Source organism: Rattus norvegicus, chromosome 14 (assembly GCF_036323735.1).
Source record: "Rattus norvegicus strain BN/NHsdMcwi chromosome 14, GRCr8, whole genome shotgun sequence".
Classification (NCBI taxonomy): domain Eukaryota; kingdom Metazoa; phylum Chordata; class Mammalia; order Rodentia; family Muridae; genus Rattus; species Rattus norvegicus.
In genome coordinates this window covers 13,893,005-13,918,784 of record NC_086032.1, presented here as the reverse complement: position 1 = coordinate 13,918,784, position 25,780 = coordinate 13,893,005, and the positions used below count along the sequence as shown (strand labels likewise).

Sequence of the window (25,780 nt, the reverse complement as noted above, 5' to 3'; positions counted from 1 at the left end):
ACTGAACACACACTCTCCCCTCTCAAGATGTCCGTCTTATGTAACCATTATCTGGGACAGTAAAAAGAGAGAGGGGAGGGGGGAGAGAAGGGGGAGAGGAAAGTTTGGTAGTAAAGTCTACTGCAGTCAGCTTAAAGAGCTATATGTGAAGGAGTGTCTGTCAAATGTCTAAATATTTACTGAGCACCTACCAAGGGTGAGCTTCCCTTGCAAGCTCCAGGGACATAATGGAATGGTGCATCCTGTCCCTAGTGTCATAAAGCTTCTTATATTTGAACATATGGAAGAACTTGGTTGGCCTTTCACTATAAGAAGTGAAGAAAGCTGAGATCACTGTGGGCTGTGTTCTATACAGTGTTTAACTTAGGCATTTTTGATGTTGATTCTGCCAAGGAAAGTATTAGCCTACAGCCTAATCCAGTTTGCTCTGGGTTCTTTGGTTTAAAGGTATGTGTGCAATGGCCAGTGATCAAAGCACTGCTAAAGAGGACCTTAGTGGCCTGGCATGGGTTCTGAGGCAGACTTTTTACCTAGCCTATTCTAGAACCAGGGTTTGATCTCTAGCACTAAAACAGACAGCACCTGAGGGTCTCCGAACCGTTATCATTCTCCTCCTATTTTCACCCTCGAATCTCTGCAGCATCTCCCTAACACTGGTAGTCTGCATTTTCAAATGTTTGGTTATACAAACAGTGCTCTAAGGAAGGTTCGTAAATTTTGCAAGATGAATTTCTTTTCCTGCAAAGGCAAGCTCAGCAATATTTGGGAGATTTGAAAACTGACATCGCAGCTGACCTACGGAAGACAGACAGTGGGAGGGCCCTCGCTGGGTATAAATAAATAGGAGTCTGGAGCTGGAAACACATGCCTAGACTGAGAGCTGAAGGGTGAACTCCACCTCCAGGCAGAATGAGGCTCTGCACCGCAGCCCTGCTTCTTCTACTGGCCATCTGCCTCCCTCCAGGCCACGGTGAGGACTTTCACTTATGATTTCCCTAGGCTTTCAACAGAAAGCCTCCTTAGCACTTCTTCTTTAGTTAAAACTGGGAAGGCAGTCTTAGCAAAAGCGGGTGAAAACATTCAGTTGTTTTGAACTGTAAGATTCCTGGGGATTTGACTCTTTGAAAATTGAAGCTTTCAAAGGGTTGAGAATTTTTTTCTTTAAACTTACAGAAGAGATGCTGTAGAGTGGGTGTTCTTGTGACATAAGTTTAGTGTGTGCATTGCTCAACTGTCAGCTCAGTCCCCTGTGGGAAGTCTTCTTTGCATAGCTCTTCTTCACTCTGCCTCTCCATGCCACTCCTTCTCACCAAACCTTGGTCTTTCGAGTGCAGCATTCTGAGTACAGTTGCACATGGTAAGACCTGGCACTCTAAATACAGCAGAGGCGAGGAGCTGACTTCCAGCCTGTGTGGGAGTCTATCTCTGGGTGAACAGATAAGTACCAAACTCAGTGTCTCTACAGCCGAAGGGGTGAATGTGTGGGCAGAAAGAAACACTCGGGTTTACAGGATAAATCCTTACTCTTAAGATGCAGAAATCCCCCAGCCCCCATGTTTGCTCTTCATGTGTCTTCTGTCTTCAAAACTCTCATTCCTCTCCTCTTCCATGAATCTTTCCCTAATGGTGGTGGCAAAGGTACCCCTTAGGAAACCCTCTGTCCTTAGCATCATACCCGTTCTGTGTGGCGTTCTAATTACTGTTTGCTGTTCAGCCCTTAAAATTGTAAATGCCTTGAGAACTTAACACTTTTACTTATAAAAAAAAAAGAATTCGATACACACCTTTTGTTTGCTTGGTTGGTTGGTTTGGTTTGGGGAACAAAGTCATAGTGAATGACTTTGAACATAGAAAAAAAATCCTTCCTCGGTCTCTCAAATGCTTAGATTTCTTCTAACCAGCATCAATTTCTTCTAAAACAAACTAACTAACTAAAACAAACAAAACTTAGGTTTCATGAAAATGCGTGAGATGAATTACCAATAAAGTGTGTATAACTGGTAAATATTGTAGTTGAATATGGTCTTGAATGTTTCTTAGTGGTTTCTCTTTGGTAGTAAGTTATGACTAACACAGAGAGCCAAGGTGTTAAACGTAAGTGCAGAAGCATCATACATGTGTTTTCTTAGAGAAGTGAGGGAGGTGGGCAGATGTGCTAAGAGAAAGGTCTCTTGGGGAGATGCTGGCTGTCTTCCAAAACCTATGGCAGGATCCAGTTCTCTGCTTTTTATGCTGGGAGTGGAGATTAGTTGATTTCACACCATGTTAATTGTAACACAGTTGTGTTCCTTTAAAGCACTATCAAGTCACCTGGGTGCCAACAAGCCACTGTGACAGTCAAGTAAAGGTATCGATTGTGAAAAGTTAAGTTCATTTCAATTAAGGTTTTCATAGAAAACATTTGAGAGGGCTCAAGTCAAACCAGAAATGCTGTAAACACATGTGCAGCTTCAGGTGCTGGCTTGAAATGTTTGACTCTTGAAATGTGATATAAAAAATTAATAATTCAGCTCTACACCTAGGTTGTATGCCCAATGGATTGAGGCGGCTGATTCTGTGTTTACAGGTATTCTGGAGACCCATTACACAAACTTGAAATGTAGGTGTTCCAAGGTGAGCTCGACCTTTATCAATCTAATTCTCGTAGATTGGATTCAAGTTATACGCCCTGGGAATGGCTGCCCCAAAACTGAAATCATGTAAGTTGCAAGGGAGAAAAAAAAATTACATAATTTCTCTCTCCTAGTGAAAATCGTATGGAATATATTTTGCAACCAGCAAATTAGTATGATAGCAAGAGTCTCAGAGACCAGCGTGATGTTACTAAATATCTAAAATTATTAACAAAAACTTGAGATATTTAAGCGTTTTTTTGTTTTGTTTTTGTTTTGTTCTTTAGCAATCCAAAACTGTTATCGCTTTGCTCACTCACTTTCTCGAGCTGCTGCACTAAGACCTGTCTTTGGTGGTTACAAAGACTGAAACTAGTTAAGGAAGTTAAGTCATGGAGGCTTCAGGAGGCTAACCTGCCTGCCATACCTGAAGACAGGGATGGAGTCAGGGCTCCATCTCATCTAGACAAGCACTTGAAGGAAGCCTACAAAAGCCTCTTCCTCAGTGCTGGGACCTCACTGTTTACTGGCAGCTCTTCCGAGTTATCCTTGGCCCTCCCTCTCCCTCCTCCTTTTCCTCCCTCTTCATCCATGTCTTTATGGCCAGTGCTACAGAGGAGACCTCGCAGATACTAGACCGGCATTCTCCCATTAAGCCCCAGTCCCGAAGAATGTCCTCAGGCTTTGTAAAAACGTATAAGCAACTGTTCATTGTCCCGTTTGAAACAAATCCTTTGTCCCTGGGGCTGGATATATTTGACTTGCAAAGTAGAAATAAAGGTTATCAAAAATACATGAAATGTTTCACTACGATGGCTTTAGACTTTTACCAATGACTTCACCAATGAGACCTTTAACTAGACCACAATTATTTCCCTTGAACTCAATGGTAAAGTCTAGCTATGGGGCCCATGGGTGGGACACAGCATTAGAACTCTTACCTTTGGGCAGTAACTCAACTGAAGACTGTCACCTCTCACCCAAGGGAATAAGTGGACTCTAATTGTCTCTGCTTTTCTAGCTTCAATTGTTTTGAAATAGTGAGTGTTACCCTGTATATTTTCTTGTAAAGTTGAGCATTTTGAACATTACACAGATATAGAAGTGGAAGCTTCGAATTAGTGTGAGGAATCCATATTAGACAGGGGTGGAAATACGAAGTGACATAAACCCATTTTGCCATCATGATTCCAAAACCAAACTGCCTTGAGAGCTCATGGTCCTGCTCCATGGTTTATCTGATACATCGAGACACTGTTCTTTGTTTGAGGTCACACGGGTTAATATGCACAATCTTCTGGTTTCCTGTTTCTTGGGAGACCTTAACTTTTCCATTGCAGGGAGAAACCTTAACGCCATCTAGGAACTTGATAACTATTTAGGTCACAACTCCTGGAACTCTTTTGTTCAAAGTGTAGGTTCTGGAGTCAGACCTTTACAGAAATTCAAATAAGCCTGCTGTGTTGTGTATTTGCTATACAATCTTGGACACGTGATTTGAACTCTCTGACCTTCAAGCTCACCGTCAGATGGTGAGAAGGTTAATACCTGTTCTAGCACAGAGCTTTTGGAAGGATGACTTAAGATGAACATATTTCTTGTTACACCTCTCCCATGGCATGCACTGAGTACAACACTGGACAGGTGTTGGCCACTATCTATGCATGTTGGCCCTGCTGTTGATCAGTGTCTTACATCAGGAAAAGCCTCTCCAAGTGGTGGCCTGAAGGAAGGTCGCTGAGGACTAATCAGCTTTGAAACTTCTTCTATGTTAAAATATAATCTTTCTTTTCGCCAGATAGAATGTTTTCAAGCCAGTATCTGTTTTGTTCCCCTGAGCCCAATGGACAAGCACATTTGAATGGTGTTCGATATAACTGTAGAAGTGACACAACATTGGAGACACTTGGGCCTTTCTAACTCATGTAAAGATTGTCAACGAGACAGTCACTTAATGACCTTTGAGATTCTGTCAACTTTGGATTCCAAAGACAGTCTTCTTGTTCCTCAGGCGCCACACCGCAAATCCATTTATCCCAGATTCAAAACGTCCTGCTCAAGTTTCATTTTTCTATAAATAATTATTTTTCATAACCAATTCTCTTCATTATTAAAACACACACAGGGTGGGAGCACTCACCAAAGTGTGCAATGTCTCATTTTATTTTTGTTTATTTCTCCCCAGTTTCTGGACCAAGGCCAAGAAAGCTATATGTGTGAATCCTACTGCCAGATGGTTACCAAAAGTATTAAAATTTGTCCGAAGGTAAGTTAAGCATGCCACAAGTTTTCCTTAGCCAGCCAGGTTGGGGAATGCTTTACAATTAGGAAACGTTTGTGGGACAAACACCTGTTCTGCCATTGTCACACATTGGCTTGCCCAGGACTGACTATTCCGGCAGTTCAGTAAACCGAAGCAGTGTACTCAGCAGCCATTATCTGGTGCTACCAAAGGAAAGGTGTAGTTTCCTGTGTGCATTCCTCCGAGTGTAACTTGCTTTTGTTTTTAATTCACAGCAGAAGTATTACTTCAACTCCCCAAGCTCCAGTGAGTAAGAAAAGAGCTGCCTGAAGCCACTGTCACCCCAAAAGACACCTGCACCCTTTCTTAATCCCTGCTCGGAATCTTAGTGTTACGTTCTTAGTTGAAGAATTTCCAAGAAAATAACTTCCCTCTACAAACACGGCTGTAGATTAAAAGAAAAAAATCCTGCAGTAGCTGAGAGGAGACACTCGAGCTCCTTCCCATACTCAACCCATATTCTTGTTCCTTAAGGGAGGATATTTTCGAGCAGGCATTTAGTGACAAGCCACTTTGGTAATAGACCTGTTGTTTAGTGTTAAACTATCCTAGACCCTAGAGGAATAAAAGCATACATGTCGAATCTGAACCCATAGCTCCTACTAACAAGAGGTTTATGAGATGGACTTCAGTTAGTTTGCACCCTTGCAAAAATCAGGCTTCCAGAATAGTTTCCAGAAGGTCCCTAAGAAGCAGACGCATTACCAGCCTAAGGTGATGCAGAGCAGGTCTCCTTTAGAGAGAATCTTCATGAGGGAAATAATGCTTCGACTTTGAAAGGTTGCTTGTACAAAATTTATTGTCTTGGATTAAAACCAGTAACACTGAAAGATCCTCAGCTTAAAGTTCCAGGCTCCTTAACAGTATACAAATATATTCCTTTGCACTGTGACCCTGCTAATCTATTTTTATTATTCACATCTTTCACACAGACAAAATACCAGTCTCTTGTATCAAATTCTTTAACGTTTCCTATTCATCCAGTGTCATTCAATAAACTTAATCAAATAGTTTGCTTGTGACTGGTTCATTTTTTAAGAAAAAAAAAAAAAAAACTTCTCCTCACATTGAGATGTTCTTCAGCTGTTCCCAAGGAGATGTAATCATGTTCCCAAGGACGTTTCAATCATGTTCATTTTTTCCTTCGCACCAGAGCCCTTCACAGCTGACCCCAAATTATGTCATCCATGAGAGCAGTTACACAGTGGGAATGGTTTGGCCCTGAGGCCCCTTTCCCCAGGCATGCTAAATGAGATTTCCTCCAGAGTTCAAACTCTTACTCAAATCCATCCGCACCGTCTGTTTACATAGATTCCCCAACTCTCCAATGTTTCATTTGACAAAGTGTTGCCTTGACTTGACAAGCGGAGGACTCCAACCTCATTCTTTCTTAGCACTGCACTGAGGTCATAACCCCGCCTCTGCCTCTTGGCTTCCTTGGCCGTCTGTTCGCATCACATCTGGCCCCTTCTTTTCTTTATCTCCGTTTATGCTTTGTGTATCTGTGGGGTGGGGTGGGCTGTTTGGTTTTGTACGGCTTTGGGCTGTGTTCATGGGTAAGTGGCGTGTTCGTAGAACAAGTTCAAACCCCCAAGATCCTCCTTCAGGAGTCACCTGTCTGATTTGTTTCAGACAGGATCTCTCACTGAACAGGACGTTCACCAAGTAGGTCAGTCTGTCTGTGATGAACCTGTATGTGAGTTCTGGACATCTGACCTCAGGTCTCCATGATTGCAGGACAAACACTTCACTCACTAGGCTATTTCCCTTACCCGATTCCCTTTTTATTTTAGGGTGTGTTTGTTCGTTTTACTTTGTTGTTGTTGTTGTTGTTGTTGTTGTTTGTTTTGTTTTGTTTTGTTTCTTTGATGGGATCTCAGTCTGTAACCTGAACTACTAGCCAGGAACTCATTCAAGGCCAGGCTGGCTTTGAATTTCAGCCGTCTTCCTCCCTCAGCCCCCTAGGATGAGCCACAGTGCTTGGGTTTCTTCTTAAACTTTTTAAAAATTTTTATTAGCTGGTTTGAGAACGGATATAAGGTACCTATAAATATTATATTCTTGGTCATCCATTATTTAACATATTATACAAAGATGCAAAGGGGTGTGCAATATCATCACAATCCTACAATTAGTGGGTTTTTTTGGGTTGTTTTTTTTTTTTAACTTCAACATTTGGAGATTGGGAATCAGGCTTCGGTTTCGTTACGACAGCTCAACACTCACTCGGGATCCTCAAATTATCAGTGTCACCATCCCCCAAGAGTCAGCTACTATTAACCATCCTGTTGGCATAACAGCCATCCTGCTGGCAAAAATGGGGAACAGTAGAGGTCACCAGGGACCCTCCTTCTTACACTACTATCTACAGTAGAAACCAGGGCAAATAGACAGTTCTTGCCTTCATTCATATAACTAGTAAAAGACAAACCAGAATTTGAACCCTGGGCCACCTGACTCCTAAGTAACTGTTCTTCATCACTACATTAGGCTCAAAAGACATACAAATGTATTTTCTGACTCGGATCCCTTGGCCTGCCCTCCTCTTCAGAGCCAGTCAAAGCCAGAGGGTATGGCATGGTAGGAAGTGCTTAAGAGGACATGGGAAAGAAAAGAGCCCCTGACTCTCACCTGTATAGAGCAGATTTGTCTTTCCTGATGACTGAGCCAAGAATTTTGTCATAGGTGACTAGAGGTTACCCTACATAGAAACTGTATATAGAAACCATACGTGTATGGTGTATTTTTAAAGCCAAATGCATTTTGAGTATTTCCACACGGAAACAATAAATACTTCAGGCAACAGATGAATGTACCTTGATTTGAACCACACGCAGTCTATACGGGATCAAAACACAGCATGCAGTTCCCTAAAAATATGTATAGTTTTTAAGCATCAATTTAAGTGGTCTGAACCACTCCAGAACAGTGAGGCCTGAAGGCTATGGGTATAAGCGGAAGGAGGAGAAATGAGACAAGCGAGGGGGTCTAACACACTTGTCAAGCACAGCAGCATCCAGTCCTCAGATGTTCCTGTGACTGTAAGAGTACTCAGCTGATTTAGGACCAAAGCTTAGTCATAATGAGCTGCAAGAATAACTTGTTGCATTAATAAGAGTATCGGAAGAAATGTTTGGAAGGGAAGAATTATACCTTGTTAAGACAGGATTTGGGCCCACATAACCACATGCATACGCCTATACATGCATATGCCAATTCATTAAAGGGGAAATACAGGGATGATTACCCAAATGATTGCTCTGGAAATCTGAACGAAGGAGCCACAGGCCTAGCTGCACAGTGATGTCCTAGCAGCAGAACACAAGAAACCTGAACAGACTGAATGACGCTCAGACCCACCCACCTCCAGGGCTCCTGATTCTCCTACTGAGTGGGGCCTCACCTTGAAGCTGCTATGTGGACTAGCTTCCCTTTTCCGTGTTCCCACGCCTTCCTTTAACACTGAAAGGCCCATCTCAGAACTCCCAACTCTACACAGTCTGATGCATAGTCCAGAATTTTTCCAAGCTATAAGAGCCAGAATTCAAGAACCATCGACATGAATAAACACAGGAGAAAAGCCGTCTCCCCCTCTAGGAGATTATGATGCTGATAACTCTTAAAAGAAATTGTTCGCCCATCCTAACTTCTGAGAGCCATTTAGGGGGCTTGTTTTGTCCAATATCAGGTTAATTAAATTGTAGTCTAGAAACTTAGTCACTAAGGGTTCAGCCCAGTGAATAGTTCAGAACAGCCCAGTCCCTCTCCTGGTCCTGTAGTTTGGCTTTCCCAGGATGTCATACAAACAGGATCACACTATCTCCCATCTTTTGTCTGACTACATGCTGTTGAATGTGTGCCTCGTCTCTTTCTCGTAATTAATATTACTCCATCGAATGGATATACCACAACTGGCTTATTATTTCACCACCTGATAGATATTCTAGTTGTTTTCTGTTGGCCAGTGATAAATGAAATTGCTGAGCGTACACATACATAAGTCTTTGTACAAACACATTCTTGTTTCTCTCTAGTAAAAGTGACATCTGTTCTCTGTTCATCCTTAGAGGTGGAATTTCTGCAACATGTGGTGTATGTATGTTTAACTTTATTCAGATCTATTATACTGTTCTCCATGATTAGTGCACCAGTTTGTAGCCCCCTTAAATATAAGTGTTCCAGTTGCTTCGTAAATTTGCCAGCACTGGGTTTGATAATTTACTAGGACGAGTCACAGCCAGTGAGTCACTCAGGAAGTTCTTTACTTGTCACTCTCTTTTGTAGAACTGTGTCAGGGTATCCAAGAGAGCAAACGTGACAGAGGAGAGACTTATCTTGGCTCATGGTTTCAGGGGATTCAGTCTGTGGTTGCTCAGCTCCATAAGCTTGGGTTAAAACATCCTAACAATGGGAGGTTTTAAATTGTAGAAATTTCAATGACTTTTATAATTTATAATTTCCCTGCTGGGCTACAGTTGTTGAGCAGGCTCTTGTGTGCGTTTTTGAGATTTACCTATTTACAGAAGAAATAAGCCTTAAATCACTTTTACATTGAGCTAAGCTGTCAAAGGGGGACTTAACTGTGTATGAGTCTGTTTGTAGCTGTCTCTTACCTTTCATTAATCTCTGCTTTTCCTCTTCTTGGTTCTCTTGGTTGGTGCAGTTTAATGTAAGTCTTAAAATTCTACATCAGGAAACTTAAAAGCCCATACTTCTAAAAAAATTGATTTGTGCTAATTTAAGTCCATACAAGTCAACCTACACAAAGTTTAGAATCATCTTGTCAATTTCTGGACCTAAAGATAATTTGGTTAGGACTGCATCAAATTTGTGGGTCAGTATGGGGAGAACTGACATCTGACTATTGAGTCTTCCATTTATGAACGTGGGTTCGCTCTCTACATGAAAGGTCTCTCAGTACTATTTTATAGGCGTTCACATTCACGCCCTTCCAGGGCTCTCAAAACCAAACTATGAACTGAAGCATTTGGAAGATACTTCTCTGTGGAAGCCAGAATTTATTGTGCACATCATTTGAAAGGCATTCTGCCTTCGATTTTATTGGGAATATTCCCTCTTTGTTCCAGGAAAGGGGCGAATCCCTTAGAAGTGATTAAATGGAATAGCCTCAAACATCCCTGACCAGATACTGACTTAGAACTCCTCTGTCCCTGTCAGTTTCACCTCATCAGCACTGACACAGTCCCCTTCTTCCCACCAGGGCCAGTCTCTTTACCTGTGTTTTAAATCACATTCCTTTCACGATCTGAACACCACACGATACCAACTGTCCCTTCTAAATGATCAAGTCCTACCTCCCAACTACGTATATCCCTACACCATTCAAATGCATTCCAGTATCTTCAATCTCAAAGATCATAATTTATTTTAAAAAGGCTTCTACCTGATCACTTTCTGGCTGACTTGAACAGGGTCTTCTTTACTCCAAAGCGCCCTCCAATTCTGACTTCTACCACAGTACTTTTCCATCACAGCTGTCAGAAGGTCACCAATAGCCATTTGTAAAGCCAGTCAAGCTGCTGGTGTTTCTATGACAACGCTGGTTGCGTTTAATGGTTTGCAACAACAACAACAAAAAAATATATTTATCTCTTGTCCACTTGTCTTCGGGTCAACTGGGGTTCAGCTGACTCGGCTGAATTTGGGATTCAGCCAAGCATTTGTCTGGTTCACAACTCTCCCATGTGCCTCTTGTTTAGAAGGAATCAAATGGCAATCAGCTCGGACTCTTGTCAGTGTAACAGCAGATTTCCAAGACGAAGGTTACAGAAACATGTTATGCCTCTTGTGGTCTAGCTTGTCACTTTCACTAATATTTTTTTCAGGGTGACAAAAATTAACAGTGCCTAGATGTGGACACAGTTATAACATGATCTTTTGATATATGTATACACTATGGATCAGTTAAATCCATCTAGTTAACACCTCCAGCTCCTATCATAGTCAGCATTCTTTGTGGTGAGAACCTTTAAAGTCAACCCTCAGCAAATCTGTTGTATACGACGTGTTATTTCCTGTGGGTCACCATGCTTAGCCAGTTGTGCTAGAATAAAATAAACCTTGGACCCAACTGGCAGCTAATATAACTGCAAGGTCAGATGGAAGAGACCATGGGAGCAGAGAAGGGGAAGGAACTGGGAATGAGAACAAATCTGCTACAGCTGCCAAGTGGAGTCCGTATCCCGTGCTTCCCTTAGGGAATCCAACAATTTCCAAGAAACAGTAAGTCACCTAAAGTGTCTTCATTCACGCTCAGGACACCGCACTTCCAGGCTCCTCCTTCTCAGACGGCCTTTCCTGTTCACCCTTCTCTCTCCAGCCTCTCAACACCTAATCTTCTTGGCCTTCCTTTTAACACTATAGACTTTCTTCCCAAGAGCAGCCAAGACTACAGACGCCATTGGTGCTGTTTCACCTTCCTTCCCCCGTTCACTGAGCCCCATTCCATCTCAGGGACTGTTCTGTTTCTGCTCTGGACTTTATGAAGCCACCCGAGCCTCAGTTCCAGTCGTGCCCCGCTCTACCGTGTCTCATAGTGACAATGTTCACAACTTGTCTAATTTTGTAAAGTGGAAAATTGGGGGTCATTTCAGGATTTGTCTCACCACTAGCTCCATCTTCTGTCCATCACAAAATTCTGAGGACTAATTCCATAAATATTCCTCTTTCCAGTCCATACTCCCCAGTTTTACCATGCCCTCATTCAAGATCAAATTTCATCTAGACTAGTTAGCTTAAAATCTGCCTTCCTCCGTCCTCTGGCACCTATCTGTAATTCACCCTAGGTCCCCTTCCTCTATCCTCTGGTGTACCTCTGCAATGAACCTCAGTGTCCCCCCAGGCTGGGATTTTTCTCACTGTTGCTCCTGCTTCAGTTCCAAGCTCAAGTTTCCCTCAGAGAGGCCTTCCATGCCGCTCAACCTGGCTCGGCTTCCTTATGATGTGTTGTCGGGCAATATTATCTTTTACCTCAATCACCATCAATACCAAGACCATCTACCTACCACCTCTCTCCCTGCTGGGCTACTCTGTAAAGGCAAGAGTCATACCTAGTTTTGCTCATCCCTGAACCCTGGCCTCAGTTACAGTCTGGCACTTTACAGATGCTCGACAAATATGTGAATAACGAATGACTAAACAGCCCCCATTCATCATTGCTTAAAATGCCCCAAAGAGAACATTTTCTGATTTTGTCTTGTTTTTCTAATTGGATTGCAATCCTATTGGAACAGCAAGCTTCATATTCACTTGTTTCCCACAGACAGAGACCAAGTTGTTCAGTAAGCATTACTTGGTACATGTGATCAGGAAACAGAGCAACGTAACCACATGTTTCTAATGACCCTTGTAAATCAGCACATCTGGCAGATAACTGTCATTCAAATCTAATATAAGATTAAAAAACTGAGATCTCCCAGTTAAATTCCACTGAAACTATGTCATGAGATTAAGGCACTAGGATATATTACAGGAAAAAGCAAAGTCAATGTGAATGTGCTTATCATAAAGCTGGGATGACTAACATTTATTTAACCCTTAAATGATATCATGTAGGGTATCAACAAGGAGCAAGCAGAGCTCAGCTGAGATTTTCCAGAGAATGGGTAAAGGAACAAGCTAGAGCATGGGAGAGCTAATGGCTTAGGCAACGAACTAGGTTTTTCTCAGGCCTAAAGGAGCAAGAAAGAAGGGTTTTAACTAGGCTGTTTGAGAGTTTGATTGCCTGACAGAAACACCGCCATTGACGGCTAACCCTAGCATGGATAGCTGCATCCATGAACAGAATTTCGTACCAACAGGGCAGTAAAGAATAAATTCCTTAGCTCCCCTTTCCTCTTGCCTTCTATCCATTCACTCCAAACCATCACTGGATCACTCCAAAGCCAGAAGTGATCCCCTGAGAAAACTGATGTTCACAGAGATTAAGGAACACCCCTGGAGCCACACAGAGAGTGGCTATCACACAGGTTATCTGACTCTTAGCAGTCATCCTCCAAACACACGATCTCATTTGTGACTCTGGATACCAGGTGAATAACTGCCTGTGTACAAGTGTTGCGATTTTCATAATAGTATCTTGTGTTATTAATGTGGTAGTGGAAGTCAGAAGACCACTTCCGGGAGTCCCTTCTCTCTTTCCACTGTGGGATCAAGAGATCCAACTCAGGTCATCAGGCCTATAGGATAAGTGCCTTTACTCAATGTCCCAGCTCATATCCCGACTTGTTATCATCTGTAATAATAGTGTCACTTACAGACTATCATTATTACATGCCCCATTAAGGAAGAGTGAGGATTCCAAGTGATCTCTTGGACAGGATGTTTTCTGATTGTCTCATGATGTTGTCCCCATGGAGACTCCAGCTCTTCCTGACACAGGGACTGGGCTCCAGTCTTCCCCAACTCCTGAACAACCCTGCTTCCCACCCCATCAATCCAGATGTCAACTCCCTCCAACCTGTAGAAAGATTTTAGATAAACTTCACAAGGCTGTGACTACAAAGAGGGCCTTTACCGCCCTCTGGTGGCCAGTCCAGGAAATAGCTGGAGGTAGTTTTAGGCTAAGCACACATTCCATGTCTTGTTCTTCCATTTAATCAAATTCTTCAGAGTCTCTCTAGGACTACAGACAAGTAAATCCTGTGACTCCTTTCTGTAAATCGCCAAATTCAGAAGTTCATGGTTCTTGCTTCCAAACAAAGGATGTTCCCTAAACAGCGTTCGAATTTGATAGCTAACCCTGTATCAGGCAATGCAGTGTTAGTTTTCCTGATAGTTTAGATGGTTTGGTTTGGTTTGGTTTGGTTTAGTTTAGCTTAGTTTAGTTTAGCTTAGTTTAGTTTAGCTTAGTTTAGTTTAGCTTAGTTTAGTTTTAGCTTTAGTTTCATTTAGTTGTTTAGTTTAGTTTAGTTTAGTTTAGTTTAGTTTAGTTTAGTTTAGTTAGGTTTCCCTGACGGTTTCTGTGCATGGACACGGGATGGTTTTCGACCTGTGACTTCTCTTTTAAATATCTTCCATCCTCCTCACCACAAACTGCCACATGTAAGCAGTTCCAAGGACCAATCTAATCCCTCCAGTTAGGCCTGCAGCCAGATGAAGAAGGGCTAGATGGGAGAAGCTGGTCCTGTGGGTTGCAGAGGTGTCTCAGCAGGGAAGAACAAGCCCAACAATCTGAGTTCAATCCCTGGGATCCACATATAGAAGGAGACAACCAATTCCTCAGTCCTCCATATTGCACGTCATGACACAAGCATACCCACACATACACAAAATAAGTAAGTGTAAAGTAATTTTTAAATGAGTTGGTCCTGTTATCTCTATGGCTAAACCCAATATAGTTAAATCATGTTATCAGACCTAGGGGTCATAACCTGTGCCCCCAAGTCTGCCCCAGCCATCTATCCTCAAAAAGCTAATGGAGGGAGCCAAATGTATAGGGAAACCAGAAAGGAGAAACTTATCCAATGTGGCCAAATAGAACAAAGAGATCTAGTGATCCCCTCAAGTTCATCTGCAGGGTCCTGCAGCGAGACCAATGTTTAGAGAGAGCCAAGGACGTGTGCATCAAAGCCATCCACCTCAAGATAGGATCCCCCCACCACTGAGCCATCGTTGTCTGGGTGCGTTTCTGTCTCACCCTGTGAGGTGCCCTGAGGAGTTATTAAGACCACTTAAAGTCTCTCCCTGGGAACCATGAGCCCCCTCTGGCTGGCGTGCTTTCATTCTTCCAGCATGAGACTCCTGTGGAAAGTATCGTGTCTTTGGAGGCTGTTGTTTCAACACTTTGAAAGTTAGATTAGGGGACACAAGTGTCTCTTTAGAATGTTTTTCTGACAGGCCAGCTACAATATAAGCCTCATCATTAGTACATTTCGGATGGAAAGAATATTGACCTCATAGGGAATTGAGACTAAAACCACTTTCACACCGGCTGCTTTTAAGTGAGGTCGTGGCTGAGGTGTGGACGTGCAGGGAGTTAGGATTACACTCCAGCTCGTGTGGTTGCACTGGTCAGCACGAAATGTCACAGGCTATGCCGAGCTCAGTCTCCAGTCCTCTACTGGCATCCAGTGGTGCACAATGCAGAATGAAGCCTGAAACCAGAGAGACGAGAAGGGTGAAGAAAATCTACCCACGGGCCGCCAGCTGCACTTAAGTCTTCCCTCTGAGGAGACGGCCCAGTGCATCGTCTACTGCCAGGTGTCAAACTGAAAAAAGATTGTCTTTTGTGTGTCCTCTAAAATTAGGTGGGGAATAATTGCCAAAAGTTCGAGTTAGCAGAGACCTATTATTCAGTCATAAAATTAGAATTTCCTTTAAAGCTCTCTGTACTAAGTGGCAGGTGCTGTTCCTAGCTTCTAGTCTGAATCATCTCTCTCTCACACACACACATACACATTCACACACACACTCACACACACACACACAATCAAACATGCATACACTTACACACAGTCAAATACACACACACTGAATCAAACACACACTCTCTCACACACACACACACTCGCACAAACACACACACAGTCAATCACACACTCTCTCACACACATACACATTCACACACACACTCACACACACACACTCACACACACACACACTCACACACACATACACACAGAGTCAAACACACTAACACACAGACAGGCAGAGTCAAACACACACACAGTCAATCACACACTCTCACACACACACAGTCAATCTCTCTCTCTCTCTCTCTCTCTCTCACACACACACACACACACACACACAGAAGCATAGACAGACACAGAGTCAAACACGCACACAGTCAATCACACACACTCTCTCTCACACACACCACACACACACTCACATGCACAGACACAGAATCAAACACACAGAGAGTCAAACACACACACACACTCTCTCTCTCTCACACACACACAATCAAACACACACTGTCAAACATACACACTCACACACACACACGCACTCACACACACACTGAATCACACACTGTCTCTCAAACACACACACAGAGAATCAAACACAAACTCTCTGTCTCTGTCTCTGTCTCTGTCTCTGTCTCTCTCTGAATCAAACACACACTCACACACACAGATTCAAACACACAGAGAGAGAATCAAACTCTCTGTCTCTGTCTCTCTGCCCCCCACACACACACACAAACAGGCACACACCTCTTTTCCATTTGCTTCATTTGCATGCTCTGCCATTTCTGTCCACAGCCTAAGCAGTAAGAAGACAGTCAGGAGAGAGCGGTGCACTGACTGATTTCTGTCAGGAAGTGGGTGTTCCCTGTCCATCAAGAACAACTGCTGGCCCTAGTAAGCAACTGCCATATTAACTAAAACATCATTTATTTTGCTCAACATTTTTATCCTTTATAGAGTCCCCGGCTGGAATCAACTCCAGAAATTCCATTTACAGGATATGTAGCCCACCCTCTTCGTTCGTTTCTTTCTTAACTGTGACACTCCCCCCCCCACCTTGATAAACTTCATCCATGGAAGTTCATGGAACTATAAACCACTTCACTGCAGTAGGAGGTGGGAGTGCACACCAGGTGAACTTTGCCACAGTTAGCCACACAGCCTGGATTCAAATCCTTGTGTGTGTGTGTGTGTGTGTGTGTGTGTGTTTGATTGGGGATTTTGAGGTTTTGTTTTGATTTCCCTGCTTGTGAAGGCAAAGCAACACTCCTAATTTATATGTGCATTCCCTGTTACCCAACTACTGCTGTAGGACTGATGAAATGGATGTTCCCCCCTCTGATTACTTCTTAGACAGACTAAAGAGTGTGTAACTCGCTAACAGAGTGAGCAGCCTGCTGTCAGCTCACTGAGGCTGGACTGTCTAACATCCATTACTGTAGGGCCATGTGACAGAAAGGGCAGGAAGGTTGACTTTCTATGTAAGCCTGTGATTTCTGGAAATTCTAGCCAGTTCCAAACACTACTGACTGACAGAGACCTTGAATGTCCCTCTGAGGCCTAAGGAAAGCTAAAGTTCAAAGGAAGATTAAAATTGAGGAAGTCTCCAGCTCTCTTTTGGCCCTCTCTGATGTCTGCATGCCGTGGTTTTGCACTCTGGGGTGCCTTGCAAACACGACTGCAGCCTCAGGCTTGGCCTCAACCCTTAGGATCACCCATCCACTTCAAAGTGAAGAAATTATGTAACTTTGGGGAAAACTTGACCAAGATATGAGGTTGCGTTTTAGACAATACTACAGTTGTTGCAAATTAACAACAAAAACGCAGATGTGTCCTGTAAGCTGGGGACACACTGTACAATCTTAGTAGTCGACTAGTAGCATTCATCCACCGCACAATGACACACCTTTACAACAAGGTCACACCTCTTCCAACAAGGTCACACCTCCTAGTCCTTCCCAAAGAAGGCATCAAGTATGCAAACATATGAGGCCTACAGGTGCCATTTTCATCCAAAGCACCACACTTGCTGTCTTCTAACTGTAGAGATGGGATACAACAACTCCTAGGGCTAAGTAGTGGGAAGGCAGTGACTTCAGCACGCGTGAGACTGAAGCAGGGGCATTGTGAGTTTGACCAGCCTAGGCTACATAGTTAAACAGCAAAGCAAACAAAGACAGTCTCATAGTAGATGATAAGGAAGTCGTGGCACTTTGCATGGACAAACTCCCTTCAAGAAAGGGTAGTCGTGGACCTTCCACTAAGAAAAAAGGCTTAGGAAGGACTTAGGAAAACAAGAACCCATTTCCCATCTATCTACCCCCTTTGCCTCTTCACTACTGCTTGGAACCCAGACCCACCACATGGCCACAAGGTGTACAAAGAAACCTTTACAGAATAAGATGAGCTTTAAAAGCCCTGATCTTCAATGCTCACCTGAACTCAGGCTTCAGGAAGCAGTTCCAGGCCTATTTAAATCTTTGTTCTGTGGTATTGGGAGAGTCACACACTCTCAGTGACCTCTGTTCCCAGAACCAGGAATTTGAGACTTAGATCCTTCCATGGAATCTCTAGAAGCTGGGTGCTTGGTGAGTAAACAAACCCCTTCCAGGACAGGCCAAAGACCTTGGAGTTATTGATGCTAGGAGTCAACAGAGAAGGCCCAGGAAGTACCAGCTTCCAGAAGTTGACAGTTTGCCTGTCCAACCTTTTCCCTGATACAGACTGAGTTGAAGCTTGACTGCTAATAACAGCAGTTGCGTGGGGAAAAATTCTTCCTGGACAAACAAGGACTTTTGAGTTTTAACCCCTTCTCTGCCCCGTCCAGGGCGGGAAGTATCTAGGAGTTGTTGTGATGACAGCATTCCCACAGGAATGCCTTCTCCATTCCCAAAATTGGTGAGATAGGAGTCAGACCATAGAGACTCTCAAAAACAGGGTACTGTATGTATAGTCCAATCTCTTGTCTCAGGAAGAAACTGGGTGCTGAGTATTCTTTCCCAAATGTATGGAGTGAGGTCAACCTTTCCATGACTTTGCTGTTCATAGCCATTCTATAGTTCTCACTTGCCTGATACATAGGAGTCTCTGGGTAGATAACCCATGGATTAGGACACTTGGTGCATCTGCAGGAGGAAAGGGAGTCAGTGACCTCCTATCCTGTCAGCTGCAGGTTTCATTCTCCACATTTCTGAGCACAATAGAACTTCTGCTGTGGCCCACAGTGAAAACGGGGACCAAAAGTTCATAAAAGTAGGCAAGCTAGAATGGAAATGGCATAAAGAAAACGCACCACACAGGTGGATTTAATGAGAAGGTCCTGAGGATATTTTATTTGAAAAGAAGAAAAAAGTAATGGGATGCTACTGAGAAAGCCTCTCACATCAGTGAATGTCTCTCCTCTATAGGTCAGAACTCTCCACAGGAGCGTTCATTACGGATCTGTGTGCCTTGGTAAGAAGTGGTATGATACATTCCAGAAATAATGGGAATGAGGCAGCAGATTTAACCACCAAAAGCAAGGCGGGCATGATGAACACAGCTGGACATGCATGATATCCAGGCAAGGAAGCTGAGTCTCAGGGTAGTTAAGAGAACACATGGTCCTAAGGATAGGCTAGATGGGCTACCAGCGGAGGTATTAATCAATGCCTTTGTTACTTTTTCTACTGCTATGACAAAGCAGTATAATCAAGGTAACTTACAGAAGGGAGCATTTGATGAGGGCTTCACAGTTTCAAAGAGTGAGTCTATGACCATCATGGTAGGGAGCATGGCGGCAGGCAGGCAGGCAGGCAGGCAGCTCTGGCACTGGTGCAGTAGCTTGGAGCTTACAACTTGATCTGTGGGTTGGAGAGATATATAGAGAGATATTGGGCCTGGTGTAGGCTTTTAAAACCTCAAAGCCCATCCCCCAGTAACACACTTCCTCCAACAAAGCCACACCTCCCAATCCTTCCCAAAACAGTCCCACCAACTAAGGACCAAGCTTTCAAATACATGAGCCTAAGGAGCCATTCTGATGCAAACAACCACATTTGACTCCCCCGCCGCTATAGACGTGTAGCAATGTAATAATGCCAAGTGCATATTAATCTATCTTCAAAAGCCTCTACAGTCTTTCATAGTCTCCAGACTGCTGAAAGTCCAAAGCATGCTCTGAAACACGAGACAATCTCTTAAGTGTAATCCATTATGAAATCAAAAAGCAGCATACATACTTCTGACACACAATGACAGAGGAATAAATATAACCATTCCAAAAGTGAGGAAAGGAGGCACAGTTAAAAAATACAGGACCAAAGCAAGACTGTAACCTGCTGAAAACTCAATGCCTCTATGAGCTCGCTCAGAGACGGGGCTGGACATGGGTCAGGGTTTTCCCACTGCAGAGTGTAGAGCATTTCTGCACAACTTTCAACCCTCCCTCATCCCTTCCTCCAAAACACCCACATGCCCACAGCATTACACCCTCTGGAGATGTTAACACTACAGCATTTTCTGCTGTGTACAGAGGCTGTGGAAGTTCCCAGAGACATAGTACATTATCTGGTAAAAAGACGCAAGGGTCCACAGCTTCCGTGGAGACTGTCCCCAAAGTGGGGTATAGAGTTATCAAGAGACACATTGGCATTATCTTCACAGAAGAAACTGGGATTGGATCTCAATTCTGCTCTTTATTATCTCTTCTATATTATTAAAACGGTTCATGTCCCACTGTCCTTACTTACAAAACAGTGGCAAGAGTCTCTGGTTCCTTCCTAGAGCTTTTGAGGGACATGAAGAAAAATGCAAACACCTAGTTGGCACACTGTGTTCCTCAGGAAATGTCCATTATTCTTTACTTTAAAAATATAGTTTGGAGTGAAAGAATTATCCTCAAAAGGATCGGTGATATTACGGACATCCAAACGTAATTTAAAATGTTCACGATTTCACCTTTAGGAATCAAATTCATGCTGTGAGTTTTCATTTCCATGGAACTGAGAAGGATTCTAGACGGTTCCAATGGACCCTGTTTAAAGCTAGTTACTGTGCCCTAGCATTTCCAACCCTTGTAGCTATTACCTATCTCCCCGAACCCTGAAACTCTCATCACTAGATTTATTTTTTTATTAGAAGTTTGGAGAAACCCTCATGATTTGAAGATTGAAGGCAAAGTCTAACCACGGGAAGCCTCAGAGAATTAGAGCACACATTGCTGTAGTAGAAAAGCCAATTCCTCTCCCACACCCACATAGGGTGGCCAGTACCCTCTCCTTCAGGAGGAGACGATGTCTCTGGACCCACCCACAGACGATAACAAGTGCATATAATTAAGTACAAAGATAAAGGCTTCACAGAGGGTGTGTATATGTTCATTGGTTTGTTTGTTCATTTGTTTGTACAAGAGTCTTCACTAGACTCTGGAGTGGAGGGCTCCTTTTCATCCCCACATCCCCATAATTTCCCTGTCCTGTCTGTCTGACCTGGCTCATTTTGATGATGCTAAACAATGCCATTTTCCCATCTAAGCAACTACTCGTGTATTTGTTTAATTTAGATCACACATACTAACATGAAGAATTTTTGAGGCACTCCTGTGATATATACAAGGCAAGCATTATGAGTCATTTACGGAGGGCCTGTCAATAGAAGACATGGAGTGGGAGCTGAGAAGTCATTGAAAATGTTTACCTGTAGTTCTACAAACTCACCAGATATCTGAATCCTCTCTATCCAAAATCTCCGGTTAAACTCTAGTGAATCACCTCCAATGTTAGGAACCCCTTATCAGAAGCACATTGAAGCCTCAACTCAGGTCAATTCTTCAGATGTGTAAGTCAAAGATATATATAGAATTGGAGAAAATCCACAGCCGGTCATTTGCAAATTGGAAACATGGGAAAGCCAATAGTGGGGTCTCACTCTGTAGACCAGGCTAGCTTAGAAGTCATAGGGAGCCACCTGCCTTTGCCTCCCCAGTGCTGGAATTAAAGGCACATATCCTTAAAGCATTGCCACAATGTCTCAGTTTTAAAACAGTAAACTCCCTACACACTAGCTCAAAATACTTTTAAAAAGAAATCCTTCCACCGGGAGTGCTACCTCAAGGCTGTATACAGGACTGCTAAAACTCACCAGGAGCTGCTCCTAAGGGCGGTTAGAAGCTACCCTTGCTGAAAGGCTTCTCTCTTGGACCCACGATGTTAACAGCACAGGATGAAGCCTGGTATCTTTGCCTGTATTTTGTGTCTGTTTGTCTCCCTTGCTTTGGTTGAAGCCATTATCCTAACTTTACAGTCACCTTGGATTCCAGGATGAACAAAACCTCACAAAACCAGTGCCAAGCCTAGCTTTCTAAGTCCAAGGAAGCCCAGGGTTTTGCCACTAAAGTACCAAGAACATTGTCAATGTGCTGTGTACCCAAGTCCTTCCTTCTTTGGGAAGGAGGAGTGAGACTGCTGGTTTTATAAGTGAATGTACTCAATTATAGCACCAAGTTATTCAATTAAGACTGAGTCTAAGTATTGCTGTGAAGGTGTTTGCTCTGGGAACTTTTCCTGAGAACAAGCACTGACTCATTGCAGACAGAGCACCAGCGACAGCCCAGAGAAACGCTCCACTCCAGTCTAGCTTGGCCAAACAGTAAGACTGGTTAGGATTACTTCCTGAAGTGTGCATGAGGGGTTACTTATAAGAAACACGAGCAATCTATGGTGGTTACACTGCTGAAGAAAAATATCTCCTCCAGAACTGTTTATATATTCATGTAGCCATTAACTGTGGACAACCACTTAAGGGTGGGAAAGGCTTGCAATCCCCTACGCTCCACCAGGATTTAAAGCTAATGAGCCCAATCCCGTCTCTTTTGGATCTTCACAGCTGCTGACAGTTCAAGAGAGTAATGGACAAGTCCTGCCGGGAGGAGAGCATTCACAGGTGCGTTTAACATTACAATCAGCAGCATCTAAGTAAGCAAATTGTTTTTAACAGCCATGATGAGCTTCGATCGAATCTAATATTGAATCTAATCGGTACTGCTGTGCAGTGCTCAGTTTTTCCCAAAGAAATTCTGCCTGTAAACAGACTAGATAGAGCTCCTGCCTGAGGGATTCCCTCTGGCCAGCCTGCCTGAAAATTCCAAACACTCCGCCCCTACAGTCTCCCTTCCCATAGGTTTTGCCTCCATGAATTCAAGTAGCCACGGGTGTGGGGTATTGCATTTATTTAATATGTACTGAAACTATTGAAGTGTTTTCCCATCATTATTCCTTACACAACACAGTGGGATGGCTATTCAGCCAGCATTCTAAATTACATTCTAAATTACATTTGTGAAGACACACAAAAGTTATATGCCAACTCTACCATTTCACATGACAGACTTTGGTGTCTGCTGGTTTGAGGGAGGTCATGGAACAATCCTCTAGCGGCATGGAATGGCTGTGCATGCCCTCGCACACGCACACACACACACACACACACACACACACACACACACCACATCTGCGGACTTGTGTGTGGAAGCTTATGTAAAAATCTAAGCATTAGACTTTGACTGCCCAAAGGCAGAATGTACAGGTTCCTTCCATCACCATCCTTAGCAGTATAACTGCACCAGTTTAAGAATTCGGTGTTCCAGGAAGTCCCACACCCGCGGATCCCGGCCCGCAGCAGCTCTCTGCTCCCAGACCCGGTGAGAGACCCAACCGCCTGGTCAGGTGGGCACTCCTGAGGCTGCAGAGCGGAAGAGACCACCAACACTGCTCACCCCTGCCCACATCCCTGGCCCAAGAGGAAACTGTATAAGGCCTCTGGGCTCCTGTGGGGGAGGGCCCAGGAGCGGCAGGACACCTGCCTGAGACACCTCCGGAACCTGAAAGAAACAGACCGGATAAACAGTTCTCTGCACCCAAATCCCGTGAGAGGGAGAGCTAAACCTTCAGAGAGGCAGACAAGCCTGGGAAACCAGAAGAGACTGCTCCCTGCACACACATCTCGGACGCCAGAGGAAAAAGCCAAAGACCATCTAGAACCCTGGTGCACTGAAGCTCCCAGAAGGGGCGGCACAGGTCTTCCTGGTTGCTGCCGCTGCAGAGAGCCCGTGGGCAGCACCCCACGAGCAGACTTGAGCCTCAGGACCACAGGTAAGACCAAATTTTCTGCTGCAAGAAAGCTGCCTGGTGAGCTTGGGACACGGAAGCAGAATTTCTCTAGGAGGCACGGTCTGTGTTTACCGGAAGTCCCACACCCGCGGATCCCGGCCCGCAGCAGCTCTCTGCTCCCAGACCCGGTGAGAGAGAGACCCAACCGCCTGGTCAGGTGGGCACTCCTGAGGCTGCAGAGCGGAAGAGACCACCAACACTGCTCACCCCTGCCCACATCCCTGGCCCAAGAGGAAACTGTATAAGGCCTCTGGGCTCCCGTGGGGGAGGGCCCAGGAGCGGCAGGACTTCTGCGCCTGAGACACCGCCGGAACCTGAAAGAAACAGACCGGATAAACAGTTCTCTGCACCCAAATCCCGTGGGAGGGAGAGCTAAACCTTCAGAGAGGCAGACAAGCCTGGGAAACCAGAAGAGACTGCTCCCTGCACACACATCTCGGACGCCAGAGGAAAAAGCCAAAGACCATCTGGAACCCTGGTGCACTGAAGCTCCCGGAAGGGGCGGCACAGGTCTTCCTGGTTGCTGCCGCTGCAGAGAGCTCCTGGGCAGCACCCCACGAGCGAACCTGAGCCTCGGGACCACAGGTAAGACCAAATTTTCTGCTGCAAGAAAGCTGCCTGGTGAGCTTGGGACACGGAAGCAGAATTTCTCTAGGAGGCACGGTCTGTGTTTACCGGAAGTCCCACACCCGCGGATCCCGGCCCGCAGCAGCTCTCTGCTCCCAGACCCGGTGAGAGACAGACCCAACCGCCTGGTCAGGTGGGCACTCCTGAGGCTGCAGAGCGGAAGAGACCACCAACACTGCTCACCCCTGCCCACATCCCTGGCCCAAGAGGAAACTGTATAAGGCCTCTGGGCTCCCGTGGGGGAGGGCCCAGGAGCGGCAGGACTTCTGCGCCTGAGACACCGCCGGAACCTGAAAGAAACAGACCGGATAAACAGTTCTCTGCACCCAAATCCCGTGGGAGGGAGAGCTAAACCTTCAGAGAGGCAGACAAGCCTGGGAAACCAGAAGAGACTGCTCCCTGCACACACATCTCGGACGCCAGAGGAAAAAGCCAAAGACCATCTGGAAACCTGGTGCACTGAAGCTCCCGGAAGGGGCGGCACAGGTCTCCCTGGTTGCTGCCGCTGCAGAGAGCCCCTGGGCAGCACCCCACGAGCGAACCTGAGCCTCGGGACCACAGGTAAGACCAAATTTTCTGCTGCAAGAAAGCTGCCTGGTGAACTCAAGACACAGGCCCACAGGAACAGCTGAAGACCTGTAGAGAGGAAAAACTACAGGCCGGAAAGCAGAACACACTGTCCCCATAACTGACTGAAAGAGAGGAAAACAGGTCTACAGCACTCCTGACACACAGGCTTATAGGTCAGTCTAGCCACTGTCAGAAATAGCAGAACAAAGTAACACTAGAGATAATCTGATGGCGAGAGGCAAGCGCAGGAACCCAAGCAACAGAAACCAAGACTGCATGCCATCATCGGAGCCCAATTCTCCCGCCAAAACAAACATGGAATATCCAAACACACCAGAAAAGCAAGATCTAGTTTCAAAATCATATTTGATCATGATGCTGGAGGACTTCAAGAAAGACATGAACACACTTAGGGAAACACAGGAAATCATTAATAAACAAGTAGAGGCCTACAGAGAGGAATGGCAAAAATCCCTGAAAGAATTCCAGGAAAACACAATCAAACAGATGAAGGAATTAAAAATGGAAATAGAAGCAATCAAGAAAGAACACATGGAAACAACCCTGGATATAGAAAACCAAAAGAAGAGACAAGGAGCTGTAGATACAAGCTTCACCAACAGAATACAAGAGATGGAAGAGAGAATCTCAGGAGCAGAAGATTCCATAGAAATCATTGACTCAACTGTCAAAGATAATGTAAAGCGGAAAAAGCTACTGGTCCAAAACATACAGGAAATCCAGGACTCAATGAGAAGATCAAACCTAAGGATAATAGGTATAGAAGAGAGTGAAGACTCCCAGCTCAAAGGACCAGTAAATATCTTCAACAAAATCATAGAAGAAAACTTCCCTAACCTAAAAAAAGAGATACCCATAGGCATACAAGAAGCCTACAGAACTCCAAATAGATTGGACCAGAAAAGAAACACCTCCCGTCACATAATTGTCAAAACACCAAACGCACAAAATAAAGAAAGAATATTAAAAGCAGTAAGGGAAAAAGGTCAAGTAACATATAAAGGGAGACCTATCAGAATCACACCAGACTTCTCGCCAGAAACTATGAAGGCCAGAAGATCCTGG

General features: G+C 44.3%; 1 protein-coding gene across 2 annotated transcripts; it reads left to right on the top strand.

Moving 5' to 3' along the window:
* Nucleotides 1-864: 864 nt before the first annotated feature.
* Cxcl13 (C-X-C motif chemokine ligand 13) lies at nt 865-5,927 on the top strand. 2 transcript variants are annotated; one of them, NM_001017496.2, is made up of 4 exons: nt 865-970; nt 2,567-2,699; nt 4,798-4,878; nt 5,133-5,927. In NM_001017496.2, exons 1-4 carry the CDS (start codon nt 910-912, stop codon nt 5,182-5,184), a joined length of 327 nt encoding a protein of 108 aa, NP_001017496.1. In that variant the 5' UTR covers nt 865-909; the 3' UTR covers nt 5,185-5,927. The 2 variants fall into 2 exon arrangements, with proteins under 2 accessions (NP_001017496.1, NP_001406128.1); NM_001419199.1 differs by having other exon boundaries at nt 5,130-5,927.
* The last annotated feature ends 19,853 nt before the right edge of the window (nt 5,928-25,780 follow it).

What these genes read in the sequence shown, in the direction of transcription:
- Cxcl13 (NM_001419199.1), top strand. Translation starts at nt 910, where the DNA reads ATGAGGCTCTGCACCGCAGCCCTGCTTCTTCTACTGGCCATCTGCCTC. An exon ending in TGCCCCAAAACTGAAATCAT is followed by an intron (nt 2,700 to 4,797) that starts GTAAGTTGCAAG and finishes ATTTCTCCCCAG; the next exon opens with TTTCTGGACCAAGGCCAAGA. An exon ending in GTATTAAAATTTGTCCGAAG is followed by an intron (nt 4,879 to 5,129) that starts GTAAGTTAAGCA and finishes TTTAATTCACAG; the next exon opens with CAGAAGTATTACTTCAACTC.